At 44.8% G+C, this 10,532-nt stretch overlaps 1 protein-coding gene across 1 annotated transcript; it reads left to right on the top strand.

Moving 5' to 3' along the window:
- The first annotated feature begins 3,566 nt into the window (after positions 1 to 3,566).
- Positions 3,567 to 10,185, top strand: SERTAD4 (SERTA domain containing 4). Its single transcript, XM_008701185.2, has 3 exons — positions 3,567 to 4,478; positions 5,651 to 5,766; positions 7,644 to 10,185. Exons 1-3 carry the CDS (start codon positions 4,304 to 4,306, stop codon positions 8,403 to 8,405), a joined length of 1,053 nt encoding a protein of 350 aa, XP_008699407.1. The 5' UTR covers positions 3,567 to 4,303; the 3' UTR covers positions 8,406 to 10,185.
- The last annotated feature ends 347 nt before the right edge of the window (positions 10,186 to 10,532 follow it).

Below are 10,532 nucleotides of genomic sequence, written 5' to 3'. Positions count from 1 at the left end.
GGGGGGGGGGGGGGGGGGGGGGGAGAGGCTGCCCCCGGGCCCAGGGTGGCGCGGACAGGGCAGCCGCCCGCGGGTGGTGCGGGCGCTGTCCCCCGGCGCCCGGGTCCCACGGCCGCGCAGGACGCTCCCGCAGCCGCGGGCTCCGAGTGGGCTGGGCCGGCGAGGGAGGGAGGGCCGGGCAGGCATCTGCTGCGGGCTGGAGCGCGGGGCCCGGGCCAGCCTCGCCAGAGCCCTGCCAGCCGCCGTGAGTCATTTCCTTGGAATCCTACCTTTGGTGTTTATTTCCCTTAGAAGGAAACTTGTTTAAAAAAAAAAAAAAGAAGAAGAAGAAGAAAAGAAAGAAAGAGTAATAATAGCTCTTATTCTTCAGGAGAGGCGCACGGCTCCGGCACCGTGGAAAGACAACTTGCCTTTGTTCCCAGACACTTGGGGTGGTGTTTACTTTCTCCTTCGGCCGGTGGCCGGCAGGGCTCCGCTCGCTACCCGGGAAGGGGCCCAGGGGCGGCGGCACCGACCCCTGGGGGTGTGTCTGTGCGGGAGCCCGGACGCGGTGCCTGCAGGGATTCGGTTCTCCAAACCTCACCACCCCAGTCTTGGGCCTGGGATGGGGAGACCTGGCGCCAGGGCTCGGACACCCGTACACCCCATCTTCTCCTTCAGGCCCAGCACCCGCGTTCCTAGCCCCAGGACCTGACCTAAAGCTCCTGGCCTCTCGAAGCTACAGCTGAGAAACGCACTTCCCGGGGCAGACAGGTGTACTGCAGGGACTGGCAGAAAAGCGACATCTGTCTATTAAGACGGGTTGAAGGATTTTCTTCCACCCATTCAGCCCCTTCCATCACCACCACCAGCAGCTGGACGAGCTGTTGGCATCTTGTTAAGCACAGCGTCGAGGTCAGGGGCTTGATTGCACCTGGGCAGCACACTGAAGACTGGCAGCACCAAAGGTGCATTGGAAATATCAGCCCTTTACGGCTCTGCGTTTCAGTGTGGGAATCAGATCTCTAACGGCTATAATGCTCTTAATGTTCTCTAATTTCCAGTGAGAGATGGGGGGAGGGGTGGGCAAAGAATGACCAGGAGCCCCAGTTAGATTCAAGGTGCCACTAAACCTAGCTAGCCTGTTCTGTGTGCCAGCCATTCCTATTAGCATTAGAATGGCTCTCAGGAAAGAACAAGCCTAACTCATCTGGAAAAACCAAATTGTATAGCAACGCCTGGTAACTTTACGATGAACATTTGCTGGAAAATCATGACATTTAGCCCTCAGCCTTCTGGGAATGCTTGAGGTGTCATTGCACTACTTCCAGTGGGTTTCAGAGCAGATATGCTGGAGCCTGGGCATGGGAGGTTATTTTTTTGTTTTAAACCCATGTATAGACCAAACACACTTGAACAGCCTTCTTTTGACTCTACTCACTTCTGATGTTAAAAAAAAAAACAAATTTTACCATAAATGTACATCTTTGGGGTTATATCTAATATTAGCAGCACGTGGATTGAAACTTCTGAACTCGGTAGCAGAATTACAATGTAAATTTCATCATACAGAGAATAATAACGGTTTGGATCTGCACATATAATACACATGAAGAGTCATGTGAAACAGTGGTGCATAGCACCACACACTCCCAGGGCTTCACGAATGTGGCACTTGCCTTCTTAATTTATTAACATCCCGGCATAATTTCTCAATAGACTAGAAAGAAAGGCTCAACTGCAAAATCTCCTCCTCCCCACTCCCAAATAATCCGGAGTCATTCCTGTTTTGTTGAGACTTAGAAATATCGTTTGTGGCACTGAGCTTCTCCGGCTTAGGAGTTTGTGTGTAAAAGTTTCCAGTTCAAGAAAGAAAAACTTAAGAGAAATCAGATATCGTAATGGAAAGAAAGAGCCAAGGTAAAAGGACTATGCTGTGTTTCAAGTTCAGATGCATCCTGATAGGATTTCATATGCTGGAATCAATACTAACAAATAGAAACCCTGAAATCCTTAACAACCAAAAAAGCTACAATGATAAGTCATTAAAATGGAAACAAACTCTTAGGAACATAAAATAGCACAGGGCCCATATAATGTCCTATTAAACAAAGGTAACGGCTTCTAGGGGGCCTACAAATGCTTCACTTTCTTAAGGGGCGTGGATTTGTCAACCTCCTCTGGTTTTATGTCATAAAAGTTCAACATAGACAAAAAGCTTGGGTCCTATTCCCAGAATCCAGCACAAAAGTGAGTGTGAATTTCAAGCTGGAAAATACTGTTGCAGTCAGTGAGAGAGGGCTACTGACAAAAAGCTGTAATTCATGAGCTCCTGGCAATAGCACTTACTGATAAAACTGTCTTTTATAATAGGTTAAGAAATTAGACCATTTATGAGAGTCTCCCAGGGAATAAATTATCATGAGGTTTGATACCTTGTTTGGATGCCGAGTTTGAGGGGTGATAGACAGAATAGCTTAGTTTATCAAATCAATGTAGTGTAAATTTTTTGATGACTCAAGAGCAAAATAAATGGCATGTCCCACCATTTCCTCTTAGAAAATAATCGAACCTCTCTCTCTCTCTTTTTTCTTCTTCTTTTTTTTTTGTAATAAGGTTTTACTTGCAGTGAGTCCCTGGCTGCTGCCTCTTTGGGGGGCATTTTAAAAGAGAAAGGGATAGGTGGGTTAGCAGCCCAAATCAGCTGGGTCCTCATGCCAGCCACTGACACGGACATTTCCCCTGTTCATCCTTCGGTGAGGTTGGGACGGAAATTAGGATCTCAAAGAGAAGCCTGGGTAAAGGATGGAGTCATTGCTGCCAAGAGCTGCTCTGTTAGCCGTTAGAATCTTGTCACTTCAGTGAAGCCATTTCCCCTTCCCCAGGTGGTTTTCCTCCTTGTACCTGGAAGTGGACCCTTGTTAGAACACATAGGTAATCATAATCTCTCGCTGGACAGCAGTGGATTCACCCTTTCCCAAAAACGTTAGGAGCTGCGTAATTTGAAGAAGAAAGCATGCACTAGACCCTTAGCATATATTTGAAAGACAATCAATCTTCAGAAAGCAGGCCTGACATCGCTCTTTGCGACAGTTCTTTAAATGGCGAAGTGGGATAGTGGAGGTTCAGGTCTTGTAAAAGGAACCAGCGGTTAATAAGGTGCAGGGGCTTCTCTGCTGTCACCACTGATCTCTGGCCCCTTGGTCTTTTTGACGGAGAATCAAACTCGCCTCCCCCTTGAACTCACCCTTGACCCTGCCTTGAACCTTAGCTGGGACCAGGTGAAGACCCCGCACCCCGGTGGAAATGGCCCACACCACCTAAGTCATGCAGGAGCCGCACGGGCATCAGGGAGCAGAGGCTCCCAAGTCTCCCCGCAGGCCCCAGGCAGGGGCGTGAACTGGAGAGGAGGGCCGCACTGTGGTGCCTCTTGGAAAGTTCCTGCCTTGTGCCTGGGCCTTGCCGAGGAAAGAGTTGTCGGCTGCCTCTGGCCCTCAAGCCCTGGCTCCTGTTTAATATTCTGCCTGCTCCGTGGATGTTGTGCTTGGCTCCTGTGGGGCTGCAACTCCCGGCTTGAAACTGGAGCCAATTTTCTGTCTTCATCTTACAGTGTTTTGACTGGAGGCAGATCCAGTTCAGGCCGATCAGGGCTGGTGGAAACAACTACCAAGTGTGTCTCTGTCTGCTTCGTTTTGGGAGAAGAAAGTGGAGGGAGCCCCAGAATGTTGTAGAGAAACTGGCCCTGCGGAAAGGAGAGAAGGAGGGGGCAGCCGCACAGCCCCAAGTCCACCGAGCCTAGCCGAAGTAGGGATTAGGGTGGAGATTTCGGCCTCCCCACCCTTTCCGTTTGATTGATTAGCGGATTGCATCAAAGGAGACTCTGGGGGGGATTGACTAGAAAATTGATTTTGCCTTATTAATAGAAAGGAAGCGCAAGGGTTTTGGACATGCCTCTTAGCGGTACATTTTCTGCGGGAAGGTCAGGGGGAAAATGTGTCTAGGAGGCAAAGCAGCTGTCTCAAAGAGGGCTGAGGGGAATCTGAGAACAATAAGAAATGGGATTTTAAAGAACCGCCCATGAAATGCAGATTGCTGAACACAGACGCTGAGCTAATAGCAGCGAGAGAGTTTGCTGAGGTTTTCTTTGAAAAAATAATAAAATGTTTCAGGGTGAAGGGGAGGACCGAGAAGTAAGTTTCCCAAAGCAAAGGAATGAAAATGCCAAGGCCATCCCCTGGCTTACTCTTGATTAGGGCTGTTTTCCTTCTTTTTTTCTTTCTTTCTTTCTTTCTTTTTTTTTTTTTTAGATCTGAGGCTGTCAGAGATGACTCTGGTTCTGTCCATGAATAGATTCTGCGAGCCCATTGTCTCGGAAGGAGCTGCTGAAATTGCTGGGTACCAGACACTATGGGAGGCTGACAGCTACGGAGGCCCGAGCCCCCCTGGGCCAGCACAGGCTCCTCTGCAGGGAGACCGGGGAGCCGGTCCCCCACTGGCAGGTACTGCCCTTGACCTTCCCCCGCCCCCCACTGCCCTCTGCAGCTCTGCAGCCAGACTAGTGTCTGGGGCACCCTTCTGAGCTGAGAGAGCTCCTGTTCCAGGGACTTCCCAGGCTGTCTGTTCACCTCTCATAAGTGAGTCCAGGGCTCCAGGGAGAGGGTCAGAGGTGATAACTTAAATTGCATTCAGACGAGTCTACACTTCTGCTGCTTCATGTGTAAGTCATGCCACCTATATTTTTAAAAGAACCAAACTTGATTTTTGAAACCCTGAGTTTGGGTTTTGGTTTTTCACCCTGTGGAACTGCATGGTTCTCTCAGAGCTACACGACCCCTGGTGAGCTTGACAATGAAATCTTTATCCCCTGAGACATAAAGGACTCTGCACTTTGGGCCAGAAGCTGTGTGTCTCCTCTTTTCATTAAGCACACAATTGGCTTTCATATTCAGAGGGAAAATTTTTTAAATACAGAAGTATGTTCTTCCTGATTCTTTATTCTTCTATCCTAAGGTAAGTTCCTTGGATTTTTTGTGTAATACTACTTTAAAGAAAAAAACCCCCTACAATGTAAACTGTGTACTCCTTGAAGTTCATTTGGGATTAAAAGCTCTGTTCTTTCAAAATTAGACCCTACTTTAACCCATGGTTGACACGTTACATTTTTGAAAGAGTACAGAAGGACTCAAATTTTAATTTTAAGTTAAATTTTTTAATTTCCTATTTTGAAAAGAGGACTATTCTAACTCTAATGTGCAGAGAGTCATTTGCTTTCTTACCCACAGCCGATAACATTTTAAAGTCATTTGGTTATTAGTTCTTACAGTTAAAGATGTATACATTTGAGCAGTGGACTTAATTAAACAATTTGAATCGATACTATCCTCCCCTTTCTGAATTTTGCTGTTTGTGCATAGAATTAAGATTCGGAGTATTTCGTAAATGCTGACATAGGTCATTTTCCTTTATGACTACCTAGAAATCCTGGCCTAGCCTGGGTCACAGAATTCTGTATGATAGCAAATATTAAGACAAATGTTTATTTTTAATCATCCCATGTACAGACAGATATGTAGCCAAGTTATCTTCTATGAGGAAATTAAAGGAAAGTATTTTGTTTGGAGAACCTTTGGCAAACCGCATGTCATTTGTCATATCTGATTTATTACCACAGGATCACATTACAGGGGAATTTCAAATCCTATAACAACATCCAAGATCACATACTTTAAGAGGAAGTATGTGGAAGAAGAGGATTTTCACCCACCACTCAGCAGCTGTAGCCATAAAGTATGTTTTTTTAATAGTCATTATTTTTATTAAGAGTTTAAGATACTTAGTTGCTTGATCCATTTCCAGAAATTAAATTGTTCCACCCAAGCAATGGAAATGAGCCACTTCTCAGCAGAACCATATTAATCGTTGTCACTTTTTTGGGTCCTCTGTTATTTTCACAAGTAGTCGAAAAAAGAGCCAGCAGGAGCTCCTCTACCCAGAAATAACAAAATTATATAATCCAAGGAACATCTTTTTTACAAATGACTTGATTGTTGTCAAGTCGTGTCAGTGGTTATGAGCAGTCCCATGTTTTCACCTGTGTACCAAAATGCACTGTTCTTTCCTGACATCTCCCCCCTCTCCACTCTCTAGGTCTCAAGGCCAAAGCCCCTTCTGTGTGTGCCCGCCTGGGAGCTGTTCCCTAGGGCCTCTCTTGACCCCTTAGAGGTAGACTCACTATCCCTTGAATGTGTGGATGCAAGTAGAAACACGCACTTCATCGTACACTCATCACATAGGTGTAGTTTGTTAAAATATGTAATTCATTCCCTAGAAAAGACCACAGCTAACTCTTCTGCATGGTTAAGAAGAAAATAATGGGATCCAGGAAGTGCCTAGAAGTATGAAACTGGCCTCCTAAGCTTTTCAAATACCAGTTCTTTTTCCTTATGTTTCTCTTCCTTTAAAAACTATCTACAGATTTAATCAAGGAGGGTGTAACCCAGACCATAGTTGTCTGAGATGCAGAGAGGGTTTTTAATGTTTCAATTCATCTTCGTCTGTGTCTCCTCTTACCCCATCTCCTTGCCACCCCACAAGCCTGTCCTTCAGCTGTTACCTTGACCTTGCTCATAAAGATGTCGACGTGCATTGACAGGTGCTGGGCTTTTCTCTGAATGTATAGTTCCTGCCTTTGGTTAGCCTGGGCTGGATTTGTTCACAGTTCCTCAGGTCATGCTACCAGGTGACTTTTTTTTTTTTTTTTTTTTTAATGACCTGGAAGAGCTGGTTGCCCAGACATAATCAGTTTATTTCCTCTTTCATTTCTGTGTTATGGTTGTAGCCGTTTCCGAGTGGCTGCTGGATTTGTACCAGTCATCACCCCAGTGATAGTATCACACTGCTCAGAAGTGAGTCTTCTCATTTCCTCCCTGTATCTCTCCTCCTGCCTGGCCCCAGAAGGAAGACTGCTTTGCCCCTTCCACCGACAGAGACTTTCAGGGCCTCAATTATTGTTGTCCCTCAAGCAAGTAAGGATAATTACAAGTGTGAAAGCCAGAGGGACAGTACTGAACGCAGCTCTCATGCTCCTGGCCAGGGTTTGAAGTAGACTTCCTATGACCTGCATTTTGACATCCTTCCAAAGACACTTAACGGACATATAATACATGAGTATGCGTGTGCGCGCACATGGGTTAGTATACACACACGTAAAACTTCAAGTGTTCTAAGAGTACTGCTTGATGGGTTTCACAGAGTGAACATATCCCTGTAACTAGCATCCAGATCAAGAAACAACATAACCAGCAACTGAGAACCCCTCCTTGTGCGCCTCGTTACTACCTCTCTGCCCTCCGGAGAAACTGCTCCCCTGAATTCTAGCAGAGCAGATGAGTGTTGTGTGTTTTGGCATCTCCCTCACTGGGCCACAGAAGCTCAGACGACCTGACCTGTCCCTGCTGTGGTCTGCCCTGGGACCCAATCCCACGCTGTCGAGGCGGGAAGGGCGGGTCATTAGCAGCACTAGGGACAGCATCCCTAAATGAACCTGGGAGAAACAGGACCCCAGCATTCCCAGATCCAGCAACTGCCCAGGAAGAAATATACTGTGATGGCATGTTTACATAGCCCATATCCTCTAAGTTTTCTCTTCCTTTTTTCATTTTTAGACCATCTCGATTTTTGAGGAACGAGCCCATATCCTGTATATGTCATTAGAAAAGCTCAAGTTTATCGATGATCCTGAAGTGTACCTCCGGAGATCTGTCCTTATAAACAACTTGATGAAACGGATCCATGGCGAAATTATCATGCAGAATAACTGGTGCTTTCCTGCCTGCTCGTTCAATGGCACCTCTACCCAAGAGTGGTTTATGGCTCAAGACTGCCCTTACCGAAAACGACCGCGGATGGCCAAAGAGGAGTGTGAGAAGTTCCATGCCTGCTGCTTTTACCAAGAATGTGGTGGTCACTACCTAAACCTACCCCTTTCTGTCCATGCTAGTGTCGGAAGTGCCTCCACCACTGCCCCCTCTTCCTCCTCATCTTCCTCTTCCTCCCCCCCTCTGCCTTTACCGAGTTGTTCCCACCAGGTGGATTTCGATGTAGGCAGCGCACCTGTTTACAAGAGTGATGGCCAGGTACCCGCCAATGAAATCTTTGTCACTGATGTCAGGTCACTAGGTGTTGAGGAAAAGGCCACATTCAGTGATGAGAAGGCAAATAATGACACCGATAGGGATGGTGGCCCCCTAAGCCATGAACCTGTGGGAAACGACCTTGCTTTTGAGTGCAAAGGCCAATTTTATGATTATTTTGAGACTGGATATAATGACAAAAGCAATGTGAGTGAGTCTTGGAAAAAGTCCTTAAGGAAAAAGGAGCCTTCACCAAGTAACAAGCCGTGCTGTGGCAAAGGGAATAAACTATGAGCCATCTTTTCACCGAACTCCGGAAGCATGCCCAGCATGATCAATTAGCTCTCATAAATTTTATTTTGAATGGATTTTATAGTTTTGTACAACTGATAAAATTATGCCATGAACACGCCGTGTCGTTTTAATGCCTGGAGAGCAGACTGCATACAACAGATGTATAGTAGGCATCAGCGAGCTACTTACAAATGTGGTGAGGTTACCAAGAGAACAGTCGACTTAATGCTTAAAAGTATACCTTCGTTTTCTCACAGAAAAGGTCAGTAGATCAGACTGGGGGACAAGGTGCCCTTGTGATCTTTCCATGACCCCCAAGGAGCCTGTCACTAGCCAAGAAACGGCAACATGTGTGCCAATTAATTAGGTAGGTAGTTGGTGAGCAAAGCAACATAACCAACAAAGGATGTCTGCTTCTTCTCTTTGATACCGTATTTTTTTCTGAATAAAAGACTGAAGACAGGGAGCTAGATGAAGTGGCTTCACCGTGCCGTTAAGGACTTGTCTTGAACAGTCTTGCATGACAGATGAAAATAGGATGTAACATAATGAAACACCTGTCTAGGTGCGGCAATCAACAATATGTGTAGAAGGGTAATCCCTGCGAGTTCCTGGCTTGCCTGTGATGCGTGATGAGGCAGTTAGAGAGGTGTTATACAGGGCGATTTTTGGTGCCTTACTTTATCTTAATTTTTGCCAATGTGAAAATTAAGGATAAATCAGAGTTACAGCAGGGATTTAACAAACAGGAAAAAAAAATACACAGGGTGGATCAATATTGTTTGGAAACCGTTCACTTCGAAACTATTGTGTTCAACTTTTGATTCAACATCTCTACTCTTCCTTTGTTTTTGATGCCCAATTGCTTTTGGATTTGGCATTTTTAGAAAGGGATGGGGGAAACAATAGAGCTGTTAGAAACCAGCACTAAGCTGCTTGAGCTTTTCTATGGCAACGGGTCTGTTGCTGGGGTTGGGGGTTTTGGGGTTTTGGGTTGTTTTGTTTTGTTTTCTTGTCCGATGAAGTTCATGAACCAGTGGCATGCATTATACTTTAATCTGTTTTGCATCATTTCACTCGTTTAGATTATAAAAGCATGTGGTTTTTTATATATGACTTTTGCTGTTGATTAAGAAGCACAATGTTAATAAATGATGTGGTGATCAATAAGGTTTTATCTTAAAGAATGTAAAGACTTTAGTTTTTGGAAAGTTATTTTGGAGAAATGGGACTCAGTTGGCAATAGTTACTATGTATTTGGTCAACAGTGTTCTCAATGATTTCTTTAATTTGTACATTTGCAAGAGTGTTCAGAGTGCCCCTCTGACCGTCCGTCCTCCTACTCCAGCCAACTCCTGCTAAACTGTATTCCAATTTCCAAGGTTGCTAATTGACTTGGGCCTCCTTAAACAATACTTCACAGGAACCAAATGCCAAACGGAGGAAAGAAGTAAGTCCTCCCAGTTTCTCCAAGATAAAGCTTTTTTATTATTGCTGTTAATATTAAATATAGGTCTCATTCATACAGTGTATGAGTAGGGTCGTCATTTGGACAATGTCCACAAGGACCAATTTTTAAACATGTTCTTGTGTTATGGCTAAATAGTCTAGTAATGTTTTGTCCTTTATTTTCAATATTTGATAAACATTTGATGTTGAAAACTTAGATGGTAGATGCTTGTATATGAACGTGTTGTAATAAAGTGAGGTTTTCTTGATATATATTTATTAAAATGATCAAAATTCACAAAGATTTTCTTATTTGAATGATCGTCGGCAATGTTTCTCTTTTCCTTTGCTCTTTCTCCTTTAAAAAACTCAAAATGTCTAGGGGGCAGTGGCCACACGGGCGTTCTCAAAATGAGAGACTACTTTAAGAGGTCAACCTGACAGGTGTTTTGGAGTGGTCTTAGGTTTCTGTGGATTAAGAAGCCAATGTTCATAAATGATGTGGTTGGTTATCAAGAAGCTTTTATCCTAAAGGATCTAAAGATTTTTCATTTTTACAAAGTTTCTGACCAAAAAAAAAAAAAAGTATAACATAGATACTGAATGAATCTTGGCTGATTGCTTTATGAAATGTCAAATTGTCAAAACGATGACACGTACATCAATGGTCAAACAGCT

This window comes from Ursus maritimus, unplaced genomic scaffold, assembly GCF_017311325.1.
Source record: "Ursus maritimus isolate PB19 unplaced genomic scaffold, ASM1731132v1 scaffold_2, whole genome shotgun sequence".
Classification (NCBI taxonomy): domain Eukaryota; kingdom Metazoa; phylum Chordata; class Mammalia; order Carnivora; family Ursidae; genus Ursus; species Ursus maritimus.
The sequence above is the reverse complement of the archived record's forward strand: the minus strand, read 5'-3'. Positions and strand labels throughout refer to the sequence as shown.